General features: G+C 45.4%; 1 protein-coding gene across 3 annotated transcripts in view; it reads right to left on the bottom strand.

Moving 5' to 3' along the window:
• The window catches only part of LOC110506662 (synaptotagmin-7), a 116295-nt gene extending 92036 nt beyond the window's left edge, over positions 1–24259 (bottom strand). Inside the window, exon 1 of one of the 3 annotated variants that reach the window (XM_036964586.1) lies at positions 23482–24259. In XM_036964586.1, coding sequence (XP_036820481.1) covers positions 23482–23515 — 34 coding nt within the window. In that variant the 5' untranslated portion in view covers positions 23516–24259. The remainder of the gene's footprint in view (positions 1–23481) is intronic. The other 2 variants (XM_036964585.1, XM_036964587.1) reach the window with 2 other exon arrangements.
• Positions 24260–26783: the final 2524 nt, after the last annotated feature.

Below are 26783 nucleotides of genomic sequence, written 5' to 3'. Positions count from 1 at the left end.
ATGGCAAGGGGATAAACAATACAGATTCATTTTATAAATGTTTTTTTATGTCACTTTCACAAAATGTTCAAATCAAATCAAAGTTTATTGGTCACGTGCACTGAATACAACAGGTGTAGACCTTACAGTGAAATGCTTACTTACAGGCTCTAACCAATAGTTCAAAAAAGGTATTAGGTGAACAATAGGTAGGTAAAGAAATAAAACAACAGTAAAAAGACAGTGAAAAACAGTAGCGAGGCTATAAAAGTAGTGAGGCTACAGACCCCCAGTTAGTCTGGCTGATTGAGGTAGTATTTACATGTAGATATGGTTAAAGTGACTATGCATATATGATGAACAGAGAGTAGCAGTAGCGTAAAAAAGTGGTTGGTGGGTGGTGGGTGGCGGGACACAATGCAGGAGCACTGGTCGGTCTGGCCAATTGAGGCAGTATGTACATGAATGTATAGTTAAAATGACTATGCATATATAATAAACAGAGAGTAGCAGCAGTGTAAAAGAGGGGTTGGGGTGGGGGGCACACAATGCAGATAGTCTGAGTAGTCATTTTATAACCTGTTCAGGCTTGGGGGTAAAAACTGTTGAGAAGCCTTTTTGTCCTAGACTTGACACGCCGGTACCGCTTGCCATGCGGTAGTAGAGAGAACAGTCTATGACTGGGGTGGCTGGGGTCTTTGACAATTTTTAGGGCCTTCCTCTGACACTGCCTGGTGTAGAGGTCCTGGATGGCAGGCATCTTAGCCCCAGTGATATACTGCACTTAAAGTAATGATGGACTGTCGTTTCTTTTTGCTTATTTGAGCTGTTCTTGCCATAATATGGATTTGGTCTTTTACCAAATAGGGCTATCTTCTGTATACCACCCTTACCTTGCCACAACACAACAGATTGGCTGAAATGCATTAAGAAGGAAATAAATTCCACAAATTTAGTTTTAACAAGGCACACCTGTTAAATGAAATGCATCCCAGGTTACAACCTCATGAAGCTGGTTGAGAGAATGCCAAGAGTGTGCAAAGCTGTCATCAAGGCAAAGGGTGGCTACTTTGAAAAATGTGAAATATAAAATATATTTTGATTTGTTTAACCCTTTTTTGGTTACCACATGATTCCATACGTGTTATTTCATAGTTTTGATGTCTTCACTATTCTACAATGTAGAAAATTGTAAAAATAAAGAAAATCCCTGAAATGAGTAGGTGTGTCCAAACTTTTGACTGGTACTGTAAATGTGCCCAAAATTCTAAAAACCTGTTTTTGTTTCATCATTATTGTCAGATGTGTGTATGCTGGTAGTGAAGTCAAGTGCAGGAGAGCAGAGATTTGTGAACTGTCACGTTCTGACCTTAGTTATTTTATTATGTCTTTGTTTTAGTATGGTCAGGGCGTGAGTTGGGTGGGTTGTCTATGTTCCTTTTTCATGTTTTGGGATTTATGTGTTTGGCCTGGTATGGTTCTCAATCAGAGGCCGCTGTTTATCGTTGTCCCTGATTGAGAACCATATTTAGGTAGCCTGGTTTCACTTTTGAGTTGTGGGTGATTATTTTCCGTGTCAGTGTTGGTGCCACACGGGACTGTTTCGGTTTGATTTCTTCACGTTTATTGTTTTGTTCAGTGTTCATTACTTTATTAAAAAACATGAACACTTACCACTCTGTGCTTTGGTCCTCACCTTCTTCCACCACAGACGATCGCTACAGAACCACCCACCAAGAAAGGACCAAGCAGAGTGGTGACGAGAGGCAGAGATACCTGGAGAACTGGACTTGGGAGGAGATCCTGGTCGGCAAAGGACCCTGGGCACAGGCTGGGGAATATCGCCTCCCTGAGGCAGAGCTGGAGGCAGCGAAAGCTGAGAGGCGGCGGTATGAGGAGGCAGCACGGCAGCGCGGCTGGAAGCCCAAGAGGCAGCCCCAAAAATGTCTGGTCTCCAGTGCGTCTCCTCGGGCCAGGGTACATGGCACCAGCCCTATGCATGGTGTCCCCGGGTTCGCCAGCACAGCCCAGTGCGGGCTATACCACCTCGCCGTACTGGCCTGGCTACGGGGAGCATTCAGCCAGGTAGGGTTGGGCAGGCTCAGTGCTCGAGAGCTCCAGTGCACCCTCACGGGCCGGTCTATCCGGTGCCACCTCCACGCACCAGCCCTCCGGTGGCAGCCCCCCGCACCAGGCTGTCTCTCGGTCTCCTTCCTACAGGTGCTGCCGCCTGTCTAGTGCTGCCAGAGCCTTCCTCCTGCCCAGCGCTGCCAGAGTCTCCCGTCTGTCCTGAGCTACCAGAGTTGCCCGTCTGTCCTGAGATGCCAGAGTCGCCCGTCTGTCCTGAGCTGCCAGAGTCGCCCATCTGTCCTGAGCTGCCAGAGTCGCCCGTCTGTCCTGAGCTGCCAGAGTCGCCCGTCTGTCCTGAGCTGCCAGAGTCGCCCGTCTGTCCTGAGCTGCCAGAGTCGCCCGTCTGTCCTGAGCTGCCAGAGTCGCCCGTCTGTCCTGAGCTGCCAGAGTCGCCCATCTGTCCTGAGCTGCCAGAGCCGCCAGTCAGCCAGGAGCTGCCAGAGCCGCCAGTCAGCCAGGAGCTGCCAGAGCCGCCAGTCAGCCAGGAGCTGCCAGAGCCGCCAGTCAGCCAGGAGCTGCCAGAAACGCCCTTCACTCTGGAGCTGCCGGAGTCTCCCGCCTGTCCGGTGCTGCCGGAATCTCCCGTCCGTCCGGTGCTGCCGGAATCTCCCGTCCATTCGGGATCCGTGGCTTGGGTCCCCAGTCCGAGGTCGGCGGCGAGGGTTGCCGCGTTAAAGAGGCCACGGAGGCGGGTAAAGAGGCGGAGAAGGACTATGGTGGAGTGGGGTCCACGTCCCGCGCCAGAGCCGCCACCGCGGACATACACCCACCCAGACCCTCCCCTATAGGTTCAGGTTTTGCGGCCGGAGTCCGCACCTTTGGGGCAGGGGTACTGTCACATTCTGACCTTAGTTATTTTATTATGTCTTTGTTTTAGTATGGTCAGGGCGTGAGTTGGATGGGCAAATGTGCAAAACGTGCCAAAACAGTCACAATAATTATGTTTAACAATAAAAATCTTTGTGAAAAATAACACGGAAAAAACAAGCCAGTCTGGCGTGTCAACAATACACACGTAACACAAACAATCTTACACAAAGACATGATGTGGAACAGAGGAATAAATACATGTAGATTGATTGGGGAATGAAAAACAGGTGTGCAGGGAACAAGACAAAACAAATGGATACATGAAAAATGGAGCGGCAATGGCTAGAAAGCCGATGACGCCGAACGCCGCCCGAACAAGGAGAGGAGCCGACTTCGGTGGAAGTCGTGACAAATATGGAGTACTGTATTTAGATTGACGGGGGGAAAAAAATATTAAATCCATTATAGAATAAGCTGTGACGTAACAAAATGTGGAAAAAGTCAAGGGACTTGAATACTTTCCGAATGCACTGTAGTTTCAGCCCCTGTTATTTGCTCAACAAGCTTCCCAAACATTGATGGTATACATGCTACATGTGCAGGGCGGGTGTGAGTAAGGAATCACATTTCATTTGAGATCTGATTTGAGATCTGATATTTCTGACTGGCTGTCCAAAAACAATTTCTTACATGCCAGGTTCCATTCTGTTTGTCCAGACAGTGATTATATTTGTGTCTGCCAACGACCATTTCGAAATGAATGAGAAATGAGAGATGTCAGCGGATATGTAAACAAAATGGATACTACGGAGACATCGTAATAAGGCGACACCGTGGATACTTCGGAGACATAATAGCCCCCCGGCCTCTCCTAGACAGTTAGCTGTTACTCAAAAGCTAGAATTATACCACTTCTTCAGTTCACACAGTTTGTAGTCCTCAATCATCTTGTACTGTTCACTAGTCAGACGCAACAAGACAACACACTTGGCTGAACAAGTTTGTAGTGAATTATTTTAATGAGACTGGATGACGAAACCAGCAGAAACGTGTTTATGTACAGACTGGACAGCAAAAATGCAAACTATCACTGATCTGATGTACGTAGTTCTGATCTGAACGTGTTGATTTTAACCCCAGTATAAACAGGTTTTACACTTTGCTTGAATGTAGGACACTCTCTGTCAGTGTAGGACACTCCCTGTTGGGTGCTTCTAAAATAACTATTTTTAATGCATCTGACATGTTTGTTATTTTGAAGAAATTCACAAAGTAGTATGTCTTGGTAAAGTGATTTAAAATACATTTTATCTTGACTTTCATTTAGTATCCATCCATTTTGGGACAGCTTTGACGCATTTTGGATAAAATGTAAATAACATGGAAAGCCAATAATAGTTCAAGACAGCTAGCCTGAAAGCAGAGCAGTTGAGTTGGCAGAGGCCTCAATAGTATAGTCCTGGCAGAAGACCCCACATCACTCTCAGTGGGTAATGAGTATGTATGGCACTGAAACAACTAGACAGACAACAAGTACAGCAACCCTCACTCACCCTTTCAACTTTTACTCCCTTTCAGTCTGTCTGTCCTTCAGTCTCCATCTGTCTCGTTTTTATTTCTCTCTCTCATTCTCTTTCTTTCTTTTTTACTTTCTTTCATCTCTCTCCCTCCCATCTTTCTGACTGGTGCTCCTCTGATCCATGCAGTGTTTTATGGTCGTGGGCCTTGGTGCCAAAGAGATCGGAGAGGACATTATGAGGAGCGCCTGTGTGAGCAGGAGAGATTTAGGAAGAGAGAGATATACCCAGTGAACAGCCGACAGCATGAAGGACTAGGTTTTCTTAACGTGATATGTGGTCTCTTCACACTTCAATAGAAAACACCTGGAGTGGATTAAAGGGCCACAGAGAGGTGAGGACAGCATGGAGGAGACTGACAGGGGTTGGGGATTCTACTACTGTGTTCTGCTGTTGTGTCAGTGTGAATTTCCTCATAGTGTTTGTCAGTTTGTGTTTGCTGAGCATATGTGTTGTGCCGAGGCCCCATAACTCTGTCTGTGTTTCCTTTGACGCACCTGCTGAGCTGTGGTATGTGGGTCCGTCTCTCTGACAGTGTGTCAGTGTGTGGTTCCCTGAAATGTGTGTGTCTTCCCCTGCCTGTCCAATAAACTTGGGCAGAGTTGGCCACTTAAAAGCTCTACTAAATGATTCAAAGCATTTACTTATAAATAAACACAGGCTGCTCCCTTCTTCCCTCTCTACTGCTGCACCCTCATAGCTCTCAGTACCTCCTCTATCAGCCTCTGTTTCAGACTCACCCTCCCACTAACTCCTCCTCCTAGTCACCAGTCCTCTCTCCCTCTTACCTCTCCCTGGCTTTTCCCTCTCTCCTCTCCCCTCTGAACCTCAAACCCTCAAGTGAGATCCCTCATTGCTCTTTGTCCTCTTCCTCCCCCTTTCTCTGGTTCTCTGTAATTAAGTTGACTGTTTGTGTGTGCATTGGCCTGATAGACGGGTACAAACACAGTCCCTTAAGAACAGAGGGAGATAAATAGAATGACAGAGAGAGAAAAAGGTAGGGTGTTATGACAGCTGGCAAACCAGTTAGTAAGTCATTGATACATGCTACCCCTCTGACAGGCACCGAGGAATATTACCTCACTCACACACACAGATAATAACAACGCACACAACCAAATATGTTACTTTTTTTATCCATTAGGCTAGTGTGCACAAACACCAAGAAAACACAGCTACGTCTCCTCATATCCGTACACATCCCATGGGACAACAGAGTGGATATGGATAGCTGATAATGATGAATTAGCAATTATGACCATAATATACCAAATCTACGCCACTAAAAGGTCACATGTGGTGTAGGATGGAGTGTGGAGAGTAGCTAGCTCTGGGCCTCAGGTGACTGCTGGGCCCGTCCACCAGATTACAGATTTGGCAGATACGCACGCACGCACGCATGCGCACACATGCACACACACACACACATGTCTGTCTGATTCCCAGCTCACTAAGACCACACTAATTTACAGTACTGGCAAAACAAACAACAGACGATAAGCGTTGTCATCCAAGAGTGAGCAGACTACTGATGAAGGAGGGGAGCAGAGAATACAAATGTGTTTGTTTACTAGAAACCTAGGGAGAACACATCCAGATAACAGAGGAAGTAGGACAGGAGATCAAAGGGAAGTGAGCTACAGGAAGGAAGGAGACTGGGAAGAGGAGGAAGAGATAGACAGGAAGGGGGGAAGAGGACAGGAAGAGAGGGAATGAGGAAGGTAGAGAAAAGATCTAGTAGAGGAGGGTGGAGAGTCTTGATGGGGAGGAAAGAGATTGGGGAAGTAGTTGATGAAGGGGATGGAAAATAAAATAAAAGAGAAGGAGAGAGAGAGAGAGAGAGAGAGAGAGAGAGAGAGAGAGGGTGGAAAAGAGGGTGTTGGAGGGTGGACATAGTCCCAGATTCTCTTTCATTTCATGTTTGAAGGCATAGAACTTACTGAGACACTCTTGGGTTTGACTGACAGTCTCTCTGTGTGTGTGTGTGTGTGTGTGTGTGTGTGTGTGTGTGTGTGTGTGTGTGTGTGTGTGTGTGTGTGTGTGTGTGTGTGTTTTACTATACTTGTGAGTACCATAAGTCCTCACAAGAATAGTAAACAAACTAAAATTCAGAGAAATTAGGACATTTTGCCAGTCCTCACTTGTAAAAAGGCTATTTTAGGCTTAGGGGTTAGGTTTAGGGGTAGGGTTCGAATTGGGGTTAGTAGCTAGGTTTAGGGTTAGGTTTAGGGGTTAAGGTTAGGGTTAGGGAAAATACGATTTTGAATGGGAATCAATTGTTTGTCCCCAAAAAGTCCTCACAAGTATAGTGAGACATAGCTGTGCGTGCGGGCATGCGCGCGTGTGTGTGTGTGTGTGTGCATGTGAGTGCATGTGTGTGCGTGTGTGAGAAGGGGTAGGGGGCACAGTGTGTGCATGGTGTGAGTTTGTTCTGTCAGACTGGTATTGGCAGGCTGGGTCTGTCTGTGGGAAGATCTGTCCCACCATCTGTTCCTGGCTATATGAATGTCTGTGGCTGTTTTTAAAATGCTTCCTCTACCATTCCAAGTCTTAAAATATGCCCCATTTTTTCCTCTTTTGTTAAAAACTTCTTTCCATTTACTGTCCATAAATCCATCCTCCATTAATCTATCCATTCATCCATTCATCTATCTATCCATCCATCCAGTATTTCCATTACTCAAAAGGTGACAAAGGTATTGTATAGAGGAGAGTGTGATAATGCTGTGTGCAGTGTGAGTATGTTAGGTGATATAGAAATTAGGCTTGGGCAGTATACTGTATATACTGTCTACCGAGATATTTGGAAAAAAGCCACAGGATGGTATTTAAAAACTGTCAAAACTATTTATTTGAAGTCTTTCAATAAATCGGAACATTTGTAGATGCTTTTTAAGTTATAATACTGTAAATCCTGGTCTGTCAGAAGGACAGTATGACAATATGGGGATCTGGACAAGCCTAATAGAACTGGTGAAGTTTGAAATGTGAAAAGGTGCATGTGTCTGTGGTGACCTCACTCCCCCACTGCCTCATCTCTCTCTGATGTCCATTCTGCTCCCCTGAGACACACACAGTCCTCCCCTTCCTCGTCCTCTATCCTGAGTGCCACCATGACTCACTGTTACATCTGTACTCTGCGGATTGAAAGAAGGTTCACACCAAAAACCACAAATCCTTGTATTATTCCTTCTTATAACCCCCTCGATCTCGCTTTCTCTCATGATGAACTTATAGTAAATGCTATGTCTCATGTCTTCTACAAATGACAATGAGCTCGTCAGGAACTCTAGTCCTCCTGCTAGTAGGATGCTTTAGGGAGGATGACTTCCTCTATCTTCTCCACTCAATACTGGATTAACCTGTGTCAAACACACTATTTAACAGCTAGAGTCACTGTTGTCATGCATGTTACATGCCAATCTGAATTACCGAGCATGCATGCTATAGTCCCATGCTCTACTTGGTAGAGTAACATGCTCAATGCCTGTGTATTTGAGGGAGGATGGTTCTCTTCAACAAAGTGAGCTGCTACTGGATAGTCAGTGTTCTTACACCTGATTGAGCTGCGGTGTTCAGCTATGTGTTATTTTAATTGTCTTTTTGTTTGTCCAACGTAGGCTTTTCCACATGAACATGTTATGATATAGATTACTTCCTTTGTCATGCATGAGATGATACCCATAACAGTATGTGGGTGTCTGAAGAAGGATGTTTTTGTAGTGTTATGGTTTGGTCTGGTCTATAAGCGTGCTTGCAATTTTGGGGATAGCTTAGTGAGATCTGACCTGCCCCCTGAGCCCACTCAGACACTCTTGACACCTATTCCAAATGAGAACTACATAAGTGGCTCATGCGCACAGTGCAATACACAGACATTGAGCATGTTGCTCTACCAAGGAGAGGAGGTAACGTGGAGATCCTACTACTACAGCGGGAGGCCTACTGGATTTCCTTTCTAAAAACATTGACCCCTAGTGGTCTGAATATTGACTTTGATCTCAGGCCCTTCTAATGAACAAATCTTCTTTATTCCCTCCTCTTTATGAAAACGTCTTATAAATGAATATATTCCTTCTACAGCTTATCTGCGTACACCCAATATGTTCCCCTGTTGATGATGCTTATTATGCATTATGGTTGAACCAAAAGAATACACAAACATGTAATTAAATTGGAAACAATTAAATATACATGTGAAATTAAATTAAACAATAATGTATGTTGATACTAATATTATGTATAATATCTAATTATGTTTCCATATGATAACAATAGCCTAATATATGATATATGCTGTAAACTATTGTCTTTTAACAGTTTCACCTAATAATGACACACCCCTCACTATTGTCATTGGTTGCACTAATTGCACGGTTTGTCTACATAACCTGGTTTAAGCATTCATTAAACTACCCTGAAGAAGGCACATGGATGCCGGAAAGTTGGTGTTTATCCCAATAAATGACTGGGAGTTTATAGACAGTACAGTACCAGTCAAAAGTTTGGACACACCTGCTCATTCAACGGTTTTTCTTTATGTTTTTATATATTTATGTCACGACTTCTACCGAAGTCGAAGCCTCTCCTTGTTCGGGCGGTGCTCCGCAGTCGACATCACCGGTCTTCTAGCCATCATTGATCCATTTTTCATTTTCCATTGGTGGTCTTGTCTTCCTACGCACCTGGTTTCAATCCCATTCATTACCTGTTGTGTATTTAACCCTCTGATTCCGTTCATGTCTTTGTCAGAGATTGTTTGTTATTCAGTGTTGTGTTGGTGTGCGACGGGTCCTCGTACCCACTTTTTTTATTGTTACATTTAGTGTTTGGAGTAGGTTTTGTTTATTTGTTATTAAATACTCCTTTACACTCAGTTTGATTCTCCTGTGCCTGACTTCCCTGCCACCTATAGACACGACTCTGACAGAATCTCTGATCAAAAAATGAAGTCAGCAGGAGAAGGTACCCCGGCCATGGAGGTGGAGGAGCGCGTCATGGAACACACGGAGATGATTGACAATCTGAGCGCCGCCATGGATTGCGTTGTCCAGAATATGGACCGCTGGGAGACGCTGAGTTTTTCCAGCGCCTCCACCAGCACAACAAGGGTCTCCCCTGAGAGCGCCCTTTCCCCGCCTGAACCCAGCAGGATCCATTTATCCCTGCCTAAGGGGTACGACGGAGATACTGCCGGCTGACAGGGTTTTTCTCCTCAAACCAAGCTTGTATCTGGCCACAGTCCGCCCAGCTCCATTGGACCGTGAGAAGAGTTACGCCCTCGTCTCGTGCCTCACCGGGAAAGCCCTGGAGTGGGCCAGCGCTGTGTGTGGAGAAGAGGATGCGGTGTTGGACCATTTTGAGGAGTTCACCCGCCATTTCAGGACAGTATTCGACCACCCACCTGAAGGCAGAGTGGTGGGTGAGCACCTCTACCATCTGAGGCAGGAGACAAGGAGTGCTCTGGAGTTTAGGACCCTGGCTGCCGGCGCTGGATGGAGCGACAGGGCCCTGATCGACCATTACCACTGTAGTCTACGCGAGGACGTCCGTCGGGAGCTGGCCTGTAGAGACACCACCCTCACCTTTGACCAGCTGGTGGACATGTCCATCAGGCTGGACAACATGCTGGCTACTCGTGGACGTCTAGATCGGGGTCTGGTTGTTCCATCCTCCCGTACCCTCTCTCCTGTAGCCATGGCACCATATTGAGCACCATATATGGTCGCAGAGGTCACACTGCTGGTCGGTACCGGGTTGGTTCCTCTGGGAATCAAGGCAGCAGGCAGGGCACTCTGGCATCACCCCAGGTGAGTAGGCACCATCCTCATCCAGAACCCTCTGTTGCACATATGTTTGTCTCTGTCACTTTTCCTGATTTTTTTTCCCCCCACGTTCCCAGTATAAGGCGCTAGTAGATTCAGGCGCGGCTGGGAATTTCATTAATAAAAGTTTAGCTCATAGTTTAGGGATCCCCATTGTTCCTGTGGATATGCCTTTACCCGTTCATGCCTTAGATAGTCAACCATTAGGGTCAGGGTTTATCAGGGAGGCCACCGCTCCTTTGTGTATGGTAACGCAGGGGGGTCACAAGGAAAAGATGAGTATTTTCCTTATTGATTCTCCTGCGTAATCTGTGGTACTACCCTGGTTAGCTTGTCATAACCCCACTGTTTCTTGGCCACAGAGGGCTCTCACGGGGAGGTCGCGAGAGTGCTCAGGTAGGTGTTAATGTGTTTCCGTTGGTGCTACTACGGTGGAAAGTCCAGATCAGGTCTCCACCGTGCGCATTCCCCCAGAATATGCTGATTTGGCTCTCGCCTTCTGTAAAAAGAAGGCGACTCAATTACCACCCCATCGACGGGGGGATTGTGCGATAGATCTCCTGGTAGACGCTGCATTTCCCAGGAGTCACGTATATCCCCTATCGCAAGCGGAGACGGTGGCTATGGAGACATAAGTCTCCGAATCTCTGCGTCAGGGGTACATTCAGCCCTCCTTTTCACCCGTTTTCCCCCGTCTCCTCAAGTTTTTTTTTGTGAAGAAGGATGGCAGTTTGCGCCCGTGCATTGATTATCGAGGTCTCAATAAAATCACGGTGAGATATAGTTACCCGCTACCTCTTATCACTACAGCGATTGAGTCAATGCACGGGGCACGCTTCTTCACTAAACTGGATCTCAGGAGTGCGTACAATCTGGTGCGTATTTGGAAAGGAGATGAGTGGAAGACGGCATTTAGCACCACCTCAGGTCATTATGAGTACCTCGTCATGCCGTATGGATTGATGAATGCTCCATCAGTCTTCCAATCATTTGTAGACGAGATTTTCAGAGACCTGCACGGGCACGGTGTAGTGGTGTATATCGATTATATCCTGATATACTCCGCTACACGAGCCAAGCATGTGTCCCTGGTGCGCAAAGTGCTTGGTTGCCTGTTGGAGCATGATCTATATGTCAAGGCTGAGAAATGCTTGTTCTTCCAACAATCCGTCTCCTTCCTAGGGCATCAGATTTCCACGTCAAGAGAGGAGATGGAGAGCGACCGCATTGCAGCCGTGCGTAATTGGCCGACTCCCACCACGGTAAAGGAGGTGTAGCGATTCTTAGGGTTTGCCAACTACTACTGGAGGTTTATCCCATTACCTCACTGCTAAAGGGGGGCCCAGTGCACTTGCAGTGGTTGGCCGAGGCGAACAGGGCTTTTAGGCACCTGAAGGCTCTGTTTACCTCGGTTCTGGTGTTGGCTCATCCGGATCCCTCTTTGCCATTCATAGTGGAGGTGGACGCATCCGAAGCTGGGATAGGAGCAGTGCTCTCTCAGCTCTCAGGTACGCCACTAAAGCTCCGCCCCTGTGCCTTCTTTTCGAAGAAGCTCAGCCCGGCGGAGCGAAACTATGATGTGGGGAACCGGGAGCTGTTGGCTGTCGTAAAAGCCTGGAAGACATGGAGACATTTGCTTGAGGGGGCTAAACACCCCTTTCTCATCTGGACTGACCATCGCAATCTGGAGTACATCCGGGAGGCGAGGAGACTGAATCCTCGTCAGGCAAGGTGGGCCATGTTTTTCACTCATTTTGTGTTTACCATCTCTTACAGACCAGGCTCCCAGAACGTTAGGGCAGACGCATTGTCCCGGCTGTATGACACAGAGGAGCAGTCCATGGATCCCACTCCCATACTCCCAGCTTCTTGTTTGGTGGCGCCGGTAGTGTGGGAGCTGGACGCGGACATTGAGCGGGCTCTCCCCCTCAGTGTCCAGCTGGGCGTCTGTACGTTCCGTCTGCTGTCCGCGACCGACTGATCTATTGGACCCACACGTCACCCTCCTCTGGTCATCCGGGGATAGGTCGGATGGTGTGCTGTCTTGATGGGAGGTACTGGTGGCCCACTTTAGCTAAGGACGTGAGGATTTATGTTTCCTCCTGCTCAGTATGCGCCCAATGCAAGGCTCCTAAACAAACCTTACCCGTTCCACAACGGCCGTGGTCGCACCTGTCGGAGGATTTTTTTAACTGATCTTCCACCTTCACAGGGAAACACCACGATCCTGGTCGTTGTGGATCGTTTTTCTACATCCTGTCATCTCCTCCCTTTGCCCGGTCTCCCTACGGCCTTACAAACTGTGGAGGCCCTGTTTACACACGTTTTCTGGCATTATGGGGTGCCTGAGGATATAGTGTCTGATCAGGGTCCCCAGTTCACATCAAGGGTCTGGAAGGCGTTCATGGAACGTCTGGGGGTCTCGGTCAGCCTTACCTCAGGTTTTCACCCCGAGATTAATGGGCAGGTGGAGAGAGTTAACCAGGATGTGGGTAGGTTTCTGCAGTCTTATTGCCAGAACTGGCCGGAGGAGTGGGCGAAGTTCGTGCCCTGGGCAGAGATGGCCCAGAACTCGCTACGCCACTCCTCCACTAACCTTTCTCCCTTTCAATGTGTATTAGGGTATCAGCCGGTTCTGGCTCCTTGGCATCAGAGTCAGACCGAGGCTCCTGCAGTGGACAATTGGTTCCGGCGCGCGGAGGGAACCTGGGAGGCCCCCCACTACCACCTTCAGCGCATCATTCTGGCGCAGACCGTCACCGCAGTGAGGCCCCGGTGTTCGCACCAGGGGACAGGGTCTGGCTCTCTACCCGAAACCTGCCCCTCCGCCTGCCCTGCCGGAAGCTGGGTCCGCGGTTTGTGGGGCCGTTTAAAGTCCTGAGGAGAGTGAACGAGGTATGTTATAGGTTACAGCTACCCACTAATTACCGTAATAACCCCTCGTTCCATGTGTCTCTCCTCAGGCTGGTGGTGGCTGGCCTGCTCCAGGAGGCTGAAGTTCGGGATGTTCCTCCGCCCCCTCTGGACATCGAGGGTGTCCCGGCGTACTACGTTCGATCCATCCTGGAATCGAGACGTCGGGCGAGGGACCTTCAGTACCTCGTGGACTGGGAGGGGTAAGGTCTGGAGGAGAGATGCTGGGTTCCGGTGGAGGACTTATTAGATCCTTCCATGCTGCGAGAATTCTACCGTCTCCATCCGGATCGCCCTGCACCTCGCCCTCCGGGTCGTCCCCGAGACCGGTGTAGACGCGCTGATGGAGCCGTCAGTGTTTGGAGTATGTTTCGTTTATTTGTTATTAAATACTCCATTACACTCAGTTTGATTCTCCTGCGCCTGACTTCCCTGCCACCTATACACATGACTCAGACAATTTATTACATTGTAGAATAATAGTAAAGACATCAAAACTAAGAAAGAACACATATGGCATCATCTAGTAACAAAAAAAGTGTTAAACAAATGTATATTCTGGACACTAACATTGCTTGTCTGATATTTCTTAATTATATATTTAAAAACTTTGGGGATTATGTGTTTATTATTGTATTGCTAGATATAACTGCTGCACCTGCGATAACAACTTCAAATCTGTGTACCCAACCAATACATTATGATTTGATCTGATACAGTAAAATACACCTAAATGCAGTCCATTATCAACATCCAAAACAAACGGAGCTAAGAACTTTGACCCCTCCCGTTTCCCTCCCTCATTCCCTTCCTCTATTTTACTGTCCATGTAGAGCCTCTGGGAACCAACACGCCTTCAATGAGCTCACTGATTAAAAGGCATATACATTCTCTCTCTCTCTCTCTCTCTCTCTCTTCTGCCTCTTTAAAAGCACTCTCTTCTGGGAGGCATAGCCTAGATGTTCTCTCAAAGTGCAAACCCCCACTCTCTGTCTATCTCCAATTCTCATTTTCCATCTTTCTACATAAACCTTTTTGTCCACTTATATCATTCTCAACAAACACTTGCTGCTGAGAGTTTCTCGCCAGCGCCTCACCAGATTCCATCATTATCTCTTCTCTTCCTGGTGTCTGCCTGAATGTATGCATCTACTTGTGAATAATCATGAGACAAAAAGACAGGGAGGCAGTGGTGGCAAGTGAACCAGAGAGTGTTCTGTAACAGTAGAGAGAAACTGGTGTGTAACCATACGCCCATCTTAATGCACCCACTTACACACACACAAACACACACACACGCACACACACCTCTCTCCTTCCCTCCTGATTCCCTTCAATCCAAGTCAGGCTCCGTCTTGGTTAATCAATGTGACGGTTTACTGAGACGGTGGGGGACAATGTCTGACCCAGGCAAAACACCCATTCCATGCCCTGCTTCTCATCCATGCTTTTCTCACTTTCTGTCTCTCTCAAATAATTTGCCCTAGTATCACAAGTCTCACTTTATCTATATACCAGTCTGATTTCCCCTCTTTGCCTTTTGTGTAAAAACAAACAGAACCACATCTTCTCCAATCCTGCCTTCCAGTCTCTGTACTTCCTGAGTCTGTATGATAGTGAAAGGAACTGATCTCTGTGCCTTCCCCCATTACACACCAGAGTTATACCTCCACTGGATAAAAATACATTCATTTCAGATGGCTATTATTGCCAGCACGTGACTAATAGCTGCTTTTTCCTCCCTCCATCTCTCTCTCTCCTCTCCCTCTTTCCGGCTCCTCCTCCCTCTCCTCATATAAAACACTGATAAGCCAGATGATTGGAGCTCATTATTTCTTCCTCAAGGAATGTAATATTAACAAGACATTTGACAATGTATCTGGATACTGGTATTAATAGGCAATTACCTCAGACGTTTACAAACTGCCGGGATGGAAAAAGCTCCTCAGCATGACTGACCAATGTGTGCATCCATATCCCCATTTGTCCCCTCCCTCCCTATTGTCTCCCTCCCTCCCTCCATGCTTACTGTCTCCCTCCCTCCATGCCTACTGTCTCCCTCCCTCCATGCCTACTGTCTCCCTCCCTCCATGCCTACTGTCTCCCTCCCTCCATACCTACTGTCTCCCTCCCTCCATACCTACTGTCTCCCTCCCTCCATGCCTACTGTCTCCCTCCCTCCATACCTACTGTCTCCCTCCCTCTATACCTACTGTCTCCCTCCCTCCATGCCTACTGTCTCCCTCCCTCCATGCCTACTGTCTCCCTCCCTCCATACCTACTGTCTCCCTCCCTCCATACCTACTGTCTCCCTCCCTCCATACCTACTGTCTCCCTCCCTCCCTATTGTCTCCCTCCCTCCCTCCATGCTTACTGTCTCCCTCCCTCCATACCTACTGTCTCCCTCCCTCCATACCTACTGTCTCCCTCCCTCCATACCTACTGTCTCCCTCCCTCCATACCTACTGTCTCCCTCCCTCCATACCTACTGTCTCCCTCCCTCCCTATTGTCTCCCTCCCTCCCTCCATACCTACTGTCTCCCTCCCTCCATACCTACTGTCTCCCTCCCTCCATACCTACTGTCTCCCTCCCTCCATGCCTACTGTCTCCCTCCCTCCCTCCATACCTACTGTCTCCCTCCCTCCATGCCTACTGTCTCCCTCCCTCCCTCCATGCCTACTGTCTCCCTCCCTCACTGTCTCTTCTCTGCGTTTGGCCTTGACAGAGTCATGGTGCTACAATCTCCCAGCACATCTCTTATCCACATAACGGATGATAGAACTAGAGCGATGCCATGGCAAACTCCCAGATCACTAAAGACACAGTAGAGTGAAACCATTTCACTGTCCTCCACTATCAATGATCTAGCCCACATGAGACAAGGCGCACTAGACAGACATTACAGACACCCTGCAGCAAAGCTATCACAGATTCCATCCACACTAGAACACATCAGGTAAAGGCCATAAAAAGGGCATGGAGTGTATCTGCAGTACAGGTGGTTATGTGAGTAGTCCATGTCCAAAAACACAGACTTTGTGAACGTAGCTAGATCTAAGCTGATAATTCATGTATTGTATATGCATAATGACCACAATGCTTTGAGAGGAGTGGCAGTTTGTTTCCCAGTGAAGAAGTATTACCCTGATCTAACTTATCTAACATGGGAGACCTGAACACGTTAGATAAACATCCTGACATCTAACACAATACCTATCTGACCTTCTTCCAGTGTTTGGATTATTGCTCTGCTATGACAGAGCCACCCTGCAGGAATACTAATAAACAGGATGGATAAAGGTGATAAACCCTCCAATTACATAACATTTGACATATACCATTAATATGACATTTAGCATAGCATTATTAATGGTATGTTTGGATTTTGGCCACCAGCAGGCTCAAGATTCTGAAATCACTGAGAAACCTTTGACAGATAAAATCTATACCTTTTTCCCTTGGCTTTGTGACCTCTATAAATAGTGGTAGGAATTTCATCACAAAATATTTATCACCATGTTGAGCTTCCACCTATCCCCACTGATCAAAACCTACAACCCCCTAAAACTGCTTTTCCACGGAAAGGCCATTGGTTGTGGCGGTTGAAGAATTCCCTACTAAATGTAGTTATTGCTGTTGTCTGATAAGTGAGTTAGGGTTCAGATGTGGTCTAATCTTTACCTAGGGCTGAGATTAACCAGAGTCAATAGCGCCAGTGTGTGCCGATGTCAGATCACCTGCCACTGCAGGGATCCCCCCACAGCACAGCACAGGCTGCCTGTCAGGGAACCATTCCTGATGGGAAATAGATTCCCTGCTGGGAGATGGATTGGTGGAAACCATTCCAGAGAGTGGAATTAAGACATGCTAGACATTCTGGATTCCAAAGCCTTGTAAGTCCTCTGTGAAGGCCAACATTTTGGATGTATGTGATTTACTGATAATGGAGGGACAGACATCTGTATTGGAAAGGATTGCTGTGATATAAACACACCATCATCTGACTGTCATATTGGCCACCCATTGTGGGATGCAATTTGGCAGAATTGTGCTAATATTAATCAACTTAAAAATAAAAATACATTATTTGACTGTTCATGATAATCAGGCCTACCTGTGGCATGTTGTTCTTTCCCCCACTTGTTATAGAAAGAATCATACGATTAGAAAATATATTATGATACATTTATAGGCAAACAATAATTATGCCAATAACCGTTAATGAAACCTGCCAGTAAAACACTTGTCTAATATAGACCTTTTGCCCCACCCGAGACAGGGAAAGGGAGACAGAGCATTCCCTGACTATGTGTATTTAAACACATCCACTGCAGTGCCAGTGGCCTTGTGAGGAGAGAAAAAGCTGCCTACACTTATCACTGTAATAAAATAGTGATAGCCCAAATCTGCAAGGGGCACAAAGTATTTCAAACACCTGACAAAGCTTTTTCCTGCAATCTAGAGTCTTAATCATTATGCCTAATTCTATATAAAAAAATGTATATTTTTCTGCACAGGTCATCTAGCATACCCCTTTACCTGTTCAATTGTCATTTTAATGAGGGTGTCATTTTGACTGTTGTAAATCACACATCTCAATATACTGCACTAACATGCCTAGGACATAAAAATTACAACACAGTACACGGGATACAGGCACATATCATGGTAACATAATTCATACACTAATATCATGATTACATTTAAAGCAAGTATTTTTTTAGCATATCTAAGCATACCTCCTGACTGGTGGTTCTATAAAAAAAAGTGATATGTGACTTGTTTCAGGAAACTAGGCGAATGCTGGAAGTTACGACTTCACAGGAGAGTCATTTGAACATTATTTTTTTATCAAAATGTGTTTTTTGGCAGAAATGCCTTCTGGAACATTTGAACTTTCATGTGCCTTAATAACAAACTTGTATGCCATCTGTAAATGTGAATAAAGTTGTTAAATTACGAGCCAAGTTGGTTTAGCCACAGAAAAAGACAGGAACCGTCCCGCTAGCCATGATTGGCTGAGATAATGAGTGGGTTGAACATGCAGAGAGATGAGTTTCAGATTGGTCTGCGGTGTAGCATCTAATGTCTATAAAATGAGATGCTCGTTATGCTTAGATAATGCTTAGCAATGGAGAACTGCAAATATGTTGTTACTGCTCCCAATAACATTGCTCCCCTGAATTTAAAGGTCAGTGGGAAAAGGTTGTGATGGACTACTTTCTGGAGGATGATCGTGCCATGCTGACTCTCTCTGATTCTGAAAATGAATCAGATGATTAGGAAATCCCTGATTTAGGTAAAAACATTTTCTTTGAAGAAGACATTGTAGAGTCTTCTGATGACAGTGATGGGGAATAAACAGAGATCAACAGTGTTGTTGTCACGGAAGAAGTTGACCGAGTTTTGAAATCAGTGGAATGTCTGGTAGAGATTAATTGAATTTTGCCATTTGATTGCAAATGCAGAGGGAGTTGAAAAGAGAACACCTGTCTCCGGATTATATCTTCAAACTAAGGGCAACCATGGCATTCGTGACAGAGAGGGAGAAAGATCTGATGATTCTTATGGCATTGCACACAGTCAGTGTGAACCAGAGTGACTTGACACAAAGAAGAGCTCTCCAGTAGGTTCCAAAACATTCAAAGGGAATTTTCTCAAAAGTGAGGTTATAAGTTTATCAACTTCCAAAGCAGAATTACTCTCCCATTGTTCCTCAAATGTAGTGTATGATATACCATTTTGTAGCTCTGTGTCTCTGCTTTTATCCAATGTAAAAAACACAATTTCAAATTTTGCTACATAAGCCCCGAATCAAGGCGATCGGTCACATATGCTTCTCTACATCTCTGCTAAAATCTGGGTAAAAGATTGAAAGGAATGTGAGTTTTATTCAGTACATTTAGTAATTGCTTGCTTTTCTAACGTCTAGAAACCTTGCCAGCAGGCTTTCCAGCCAAGATAGTCAGACAAGCTACTTTAACTTAATGATAAGTTAAGTTAATAGATAGCCTGAAATGGCTTGGTAGATAGTTTTGATGTTGGGAGATTCGGAACCTATCTAGCTGGCTAGTTAAAGCCAACGTCATAAAATGGCTAGGTGGCTAGTATTACAGAGAAACAACAAAACATTTTAGTTTTATTTATTCATTAAGAAGAAATCAAAAGGCTACATAGCTTCATTAAATTCCTTTACCAACATACCTCCTGTGAGTCCTGCCCATCACCCGCAGGTAAAATAAGGTTTACATTTCTTTCATTACTCATCTCATATGTACAGTGGGGCAAAAAAGTATTTAGTCAGCCACCAATTGTGCAAGTTCTCCCACTTAAAAAGATGAGAGAGGCCTGTAATTTTCATCATAGGTACACTTCAACCATGACAGACAAAATTAGGGAAAATATCCAGAAAATCACATTGTAGGATTTTTTATGAATTTATTTGCAAATTATGGTGGAAAATAAGTATTTGATCAATAACAAAAGTTTATCTCAATACTTTGTTATATACCCTTAGTTGGCAATGATAGAGGTCAAACGTTTTCTGTAAGTCTTCACAAGGTTTTCACACACTGTTGCTGGTATTTTGGCCCATTCCTCCATGCAGATCTCCTCTAGAGCAGTGATGTTTTGGGGCTGTTGCTGGGCAACACGGACGTTCAACTCCCTCCAAAGATTTTCTATGGGGTTGAGATCTGGAGACTGGCTAGGCCCCTCCAGGACCTTGAAATGCTTCTTACGAAGTCACTCCTTCGTTGCCCGGGCGGTGTGTTTGGGATCATTGTCATGCTGAAAGACCCAGCCACGTTTCATCTTCAATGCCCTTGCTGATGGAAGGAGGTTTTCACTCAAAATCTCATGATACATGGCCCCATTCATTCTTTCCTTTACACTGATCAGTCGTCCTGGTCCCTTTACAGAAAAACAGCCCCAAAGCATGATGTTTCCACCCCCATGCTTCACAGTAGGTATGGTGTTCTTTGGATGCGACTCAGCATTCTTTGTCCTCCAAACATGACGAGTTGAGTTTTTACCAAAAAGTTATATTTTGGTTTCATCTGACCATATGACATTCTCCCAATCTTCTTCTGGATCATCCAAATGCTCTCTAGCAAACTTTAGATGGGCCTGGACACGTATTGGCTTAAGCAGGGGGACACGTCTGGCACTGCAGGATTTGAGTCCCTGGCGGCGTAGTGTGTTACTGATGGTAGGCTTTGTTACTTTGGTCCCAGCTCTCTGTCATTCACTAGGTCCCCTCGTGTGGTTCTGGGATTTTTGCTCACCGTTCTTGTGATCATTTTGACCCCATGGGGTGAGATCTCAGATCGAGGGAGATTATCAGTGGTCTTGTATGTCTTCCATTTCCTACTATGGAAGACATACTGCTTACCTACAAGCTGCTTACCTACTGCAGATTTAGTCTTCCCAGCCTGGTGCAGGTCTACAATTTTGTTTCTGGTGTCCTTTGACAGCTCTTTGGTCTTGGCCATAGTGGAATTTGGAGTGTGACTTTTTGAGGTTGTGGACAGGTATCTTTTATACTGATAACAAGTTCAAACAGGTGCCATTAATACAGGTAACGAGTGGAGGACAGAGGAGCCTCTTAAAGAAGAAGTTACAGGTCTGTGAGAGCCAGAAATCTTGCTTGTTTGTAGGTGACCAAATACTTATTTTCCACCATAATTTGCAAATAAATTCATAAAAAATCCTACAATGTGATTTTCTAGATTTTTTTCTCTCATTATGTCTGTCATAGTTGAAGTGTACCTATGATGAAAATTACAGGCCTCTCTCATCTTTTTAAGTGGGAGAACTTGCACAATTGGTGGCTGACTAAATACTTTTTTGCCCCACTGTATATACTGTAATCTATAACATGTACTGCATCTTAGCTTATGCCGCTCGGTCATCGCTCATCCATATATTCTTATTCCATTGTCAAGTCAGTGTGCCCCCTCCGCAAAATCGGGCGCAATGCCCACTGACACGGTCGCCTGGTGTATGGTGTTTCCTCCAACACCTTGGTGCGGCTGGCTTCCGGGTTAATTGGGCATTTTGTCAAGAAGCAGCGCGGCTTGGCTGGTTTGTGTTTCGGAGGATGCTGCCCCGGTCAGCTGTAAGTGCTGTTATTGTGAAAGTCTAGGAGCAACAACGGCTCAGCCCTGAAGTGGTAGGCCACACAAGCTCACAGAACAGGACCGCCGAGTGCTGAGGCACGTAAGCGCATAAAAATCATCAGTCCTTGGTTACAACACTCACTACCAGGTTCCAAACTGCCTCTGGAAGCAACATCAGCACAAGGATGTTCATCGGGAGCTTCAAGAAATGGGTTTCCATGGCCGAGCAGCCACACACTAAGATGCGCAATGCCAAGCTTCGGCTGGAGTGGTATAAAGCTCTCCGACATTGGACTCTGGAGCAGTGGAAATGTGTTCTCTGAAGTGATGAATCACACTTCACCATCTAGCACTCTGAAGGACAAATCTGGGTTTGGTGGATGCCAGGAGAATACTACCTGCCCCAATGCATAGTGCCAACTGTACAGTTAGGTGGAGGAGGAATAATGGTCTGGGGATGTTTTTCATGGCTCGGGCTAGGCAGCTTAGTTCCCGTGAAGGGAAATCTTAATGCTACAGCATACAATGACATACTAGACGATTCTGTGCTTCCAACTTTGTGGCAACAGTTTGGGGAAGGACCTTACCTGTTTCAGCATGACAATGCCCCCATGCACAAAGCAAGGTCCATACAGAAATGGTTTGTCAAGATCAGTGTGAAAGAACTTGACTGGCCTGCACAGAGCCCTGACCTCAAGACCATCAAACACCTTTGGGATGAATTGGAACGCAGACTGCGAGCCAGGCCTAATTGCCCAAAATCAGTGCCGACCTCACAAATGGTTTTGTGGCTGAATGGAAGCAAGTCCCTGCAGCAATGTTCCAACATCTAGTGGAAAGCCTTCCCAGAAGAATGGAGGCTGTCATGGCAGCAAATCCAGATTAATGACCATGACTTTGGAATGAGATGTTCAATGAGCAGGTGTCCACATACTTTTGGCATACAGCACATGGCTGTAGGAACTACAGTAAATAAGCCTGTAATTCTAGAGTGGATGATGGAAAATGAACAAATCTCACATTTTCTGTGTTCATGAAAGTTTGCAATTTGCTTTTGCTCTATTATGTGGATAGATTTAGGTCATTTTTATAGTTTACAGTGTTCAGAAACACACTTGTTCCAGACACCATCCTCTCTGCAAATGACCCTCAATATATAGGCCTATTTTTCAAGTGATCTGTCACAAAAGGGATGTTCAAAGTGACACAGTGTTTATAGAACTATGCCTTCTTTTAATATTCAGACTACAGCCAATAATATTTATTGGAACTGGGTGATTTATTGGAAGTGCATTTTTCACTGCCATAATGAGGCCATGAATGAATAAAGCTGTTTTCAGCCATTTCACGTTTACTGACATTCTTCTCAGAGGATCATTCAGTTCACACATTTCTCTCCCTGAGCAGCAGGTGTTTGCTGTCAAGGTGTGCAGCCTACTGCTTGCCACCAGGGGCGACACTTAGGGGCGGGATGAGGGCCACTATTCCTCCATGTAACCTGTCACGCCCCCAATGCACGTGGGATACATTTCTTAAATAGGTGCCCCCCCCATCCCCCCCACCCACCCATCCACACGCACCCACATACAATATGCTCCTCTCTCCCTCCGTCTCTCAGACAGGGACACAAACACCCGTGGACATGATAGGAGATGAGATGACCTTGTGTGCTTTGCCGCTCAGTTTACCTGACGTAAAAACCGGTGACACTCGGGCATGTAGGCTAACGTTAACAATACTGAGAGAACAACAAGTGCACAAAAGCATCTTTAACTTACACCCGAGTCTCCATGCTGTCAGCCTAATTTTAGTAATTCCATCTACACAATTGCCTTTGGTGCGGTCTCTGAACGATGATGTAGCCGTTGAATGTCATCCAGGCACATGACAAGGAATGTAACGAGTAAACAACATCATGGGCTATGCATTCTGATAGAGATGACACTAGTAAAATCAGCAATAACATACTGCTTGTGTTGTGGCGATGACTCCCAACATCATTACTTGAGACCAACAAATCCTACTCAAGGGCGTTTTTGAACGATCACAAGAGCCTCAAACAAACTAGCCTAAAAGGGAGACAGACAGTCTGGCATGGAAAATATAAATTGGGGTATTTCTCTCACCTTTGCTGTTCCCTTCTTCTCTGTTCAGATGCATGGCTGTTGCTTTTTTCAGTAAAGCTGTATTCTTATATTTTTATTTTTAAGGAATAGCCTTCGTGTTGAAAACTCAAATTCCAATTTTGGTTTTTATTTATTGCCTTATATTGTCTTGCTACTCAGCGAGTGCGCGTGGACGCGCGCGTACTTGAGCGTCCTCCCCGTATTTCGCTCGAGCAGGTAGGTGAATGTTGGTGTCTGAATCTATTTAGTATCTCTCTCTCCAGTTCAGATGCGCTCAAAAGAGATGGTCGCAATAAGATTACAGGGAGGAGACGGGCAGACGGGTGGGGTGACGTGAAAGCAGTCCGTGCAAAGTACTCGCAGCTGGAGTCAAAATCCGTGTTCGGGCTGGAACCATACACTTTAATGTTGCCTATTTTTTTAAGGGACTTAATCGTCGCCAAATTGTACGCTCCTCGTTCGACCTAGTTAGATGTTAGTCTACAGTCACCATTATATCACCATCCTTATCCTCACCTCAATCACTATTATTATTATAATCCCTTCATTTCATAAGCATGTCCTTTGAGAATTCCAGAAACCGTCTCAGATGGCTACTACATATAGAGGGGGCGAGAGAAGGATTGATTCACCACAAAAAGAGACCTGGAAATGTGTGTGCCTTTGTGGCCTCATAAGTAACCAAACTGGAAATGTGCGAATAGATGTCGGTAGATGTGTAGTCTCAGCCTGGTCTGGTTGGTAGTCTATGGGCGACAGGTTGTCAGTGACTCCCAACTGCAGGTGGAAAATTAATTGGGGTTCGTGCGTGAGAAACGGTTGCCTTTTCTCGCGCGCACATACTGTAGCCTAACATCCTTCACATTTTTTGTGTGATAAGCGTTTCTTCATCCTCAATTCCTTGAGCCTGTTATTTTTAACACTCAATCTGTGTTCGCCATATGACTGTTATAGCCAATACGAAAAGTTGATTTACTCACCGCTCACGTCCACCCGTAGCAACATGACTGACATGGCTCACCAGCGGTCCCTAGTGTTGTAGAACATCGAATGGCAAACAGTACATTCAATAATTGTTATTTTATGAAGGCCTATTAAAGTTTGGTGTAGCCTAATCTTATTTACCCATCTTCATTTGACCACATGCCAAGTATTTAATGACATGGGCTATCAATTACGCATTTAAGTGATATTGATAAGTAGGCTAGCCCATATAACATTGAGAAACATTCTTACTCTAATTTTACATTTAAAATGTTTCAAACAAAATGTGCTAAAGCAACTGGGTTGTAGGTTTACAAGGTGGTCTTTGCATAAGCATCTACTTTTGTCTTACCCATCTTCCATTCCTTAACCTTGAGTGCTCAATAATAATGGAAGCCAATGACAACTCCATGAGATTGGAGTGTATATGCTGATCCTTGGAGCGATGCTGGCCATGTGCCTCTTCCTGTCTCATTGTAAGCCTTTTGGCTGCAAGATAATGCTTTCTCTGTCCCAGAACTCAGTTGTCTGTCTGGCATCTCTCTCTCTCTCTCTCTCTCTCACTGACACTGAGTAGACAAAACATTAGGAACACCTTTCTATTATTGAGTTGCACACTTTTGCCCTCAGAACAGCCTCAATTCGTCGGGGCATTGACTTTACAAGGTGTTGAAATCGTTCCACAGTGATGCTGGCCCATGTTGACTCCAACGCTAACCACAGTTGTGTCAAGTTGACTGGGTGTCTTTTGGGTGGTGGACCATTCTTGAGAAACACAAGAAACTGCTTTGCTCAAGGGCAGAACACCACATTTTTCCACTTCTCCAACTCTGGGATTCCTACCAGCAACCTTTTGGTTATCGGCCAATCGCTCTTAACCACTAGACTACCTGCTGCCATTATAATGTTAACTTTATATTAAAATATGTAATTTGCAACAATATTCAAGAAACGTCTTATTTTGTAATATACAAACTTAAAATGATTGACCAGAATGACATTTACTCTCATGGGTGGCCAAAAATAACGATATTAAAGCCACACCCATAATAGGCCAAGTCTCCTTAAAATAACCTAGAATTACATTAAAAAAGACCCAGCCTGAAAGTGAATAAAAAACAATTGATGGTTAAATTAACCCATGTTTGGTAATTCAAACAACCCAACATGTTGGGTTATTAACGCAACCCAACTGTCTGGGTTAAAAGACCAGCATGTGGTCTGTCCAATATTTACCCAGCGCAGTGTTACCAAATAACCCAAATTGAGTTGTTTTTAACCCAGCATTTTTTAGAGTGTAGGTTACAGCCCACTCAGAGCTACACGCTGGATCTCAAACAAATATTCCAAAACCCCTCTCTACATCTCTCGTAGGACTTGCTCCTTCCTTCCTCCTCTCTCTCTCCCATCATCTCTAGCATGAATATTAATTAGCCTGTCACACTGTCGCCTCCGAACTCAAGGCAACTCTTTCATCAACGCAACTTCAGCAATGCTTTGATCCTCGAGGGTTTTCATTGACATTATGTCATTTTGCAGCCGCCAGCTTGCCCCAATACCAATCTGCTGGGGGGGGGGGGGGGGGGGAGCTAATGTAGACCTATAAAGTGCAGTTTTCTAAAATGTTATGTACATTTTACGGTAAATTAATTGTTGATGAATCAATGCCATTTACTGTACTGTAGATTGCAAATAATGACAACAGAACCGTAACAGATTTAGATCACTTAGCTACATACAGTAGATATTCCTATCCATTTCAGCCATACTTGCTGGTACAATTTCTTCCACTTTCATAGCCCTGAGACACAATTCCTGCCTGTTATACACCATCAAATGAGGTAGAGGTCATTTCTCGAGCCATTTACACACCATACTCTCCCATTCCCCTGAAAAGGGGTGAATAATACAGCTATTGCAATTCCCCTTGAGAATGTAATTTCTCAACATATGAAATGTCATAGTAAATAAGCTAATTGATCACTAGGAAGGCAATTTAAGTCTTATGAAAGTGAAATGTATGGCACTGCCTGTGACAGTAGGCCTACGATAAATTGGATCTAGATTAATATAATGAAATTGATCTAAATAATGGTGGGGCATCTACATCCCCTCTGGTCTGTGTGTGTTTGACAGTCCTTGACAGTAGATTCTCACCCTCCAGGCACTCACTTCTTTTGTAATCTATGCCCTGATTTGGTTGAGTGCCTCGATCTCCCCATCTCTAACCTCTCCCTCTTCCCCTCCCTTCCCTTCTTCCCATTTCTTATCGGTTTACCCTGTTCCTTGACTCCACCTGTATTAGCCATATTCTCCTG

The sequence above is a fragment of the Oncorhynchus mykiss genome, chromosome 26 (genome assembly GCF_013265735.2).
Source record: "Oncorhynchus mykiss isolate Arlee chromosome 26, USDA_OmykA_1.1, whole genome shotgun sequence".
Lineage (NCBI taxonomy): Eukaryota > Metazoa > Chordata > Actinopteri > Salmoniformes > Salmonidae > Oncorhynchus > Oncorhynchus mykiss.
This window is presented reverse-complemented; position numbering and strand designations above follow the sequence as displayed.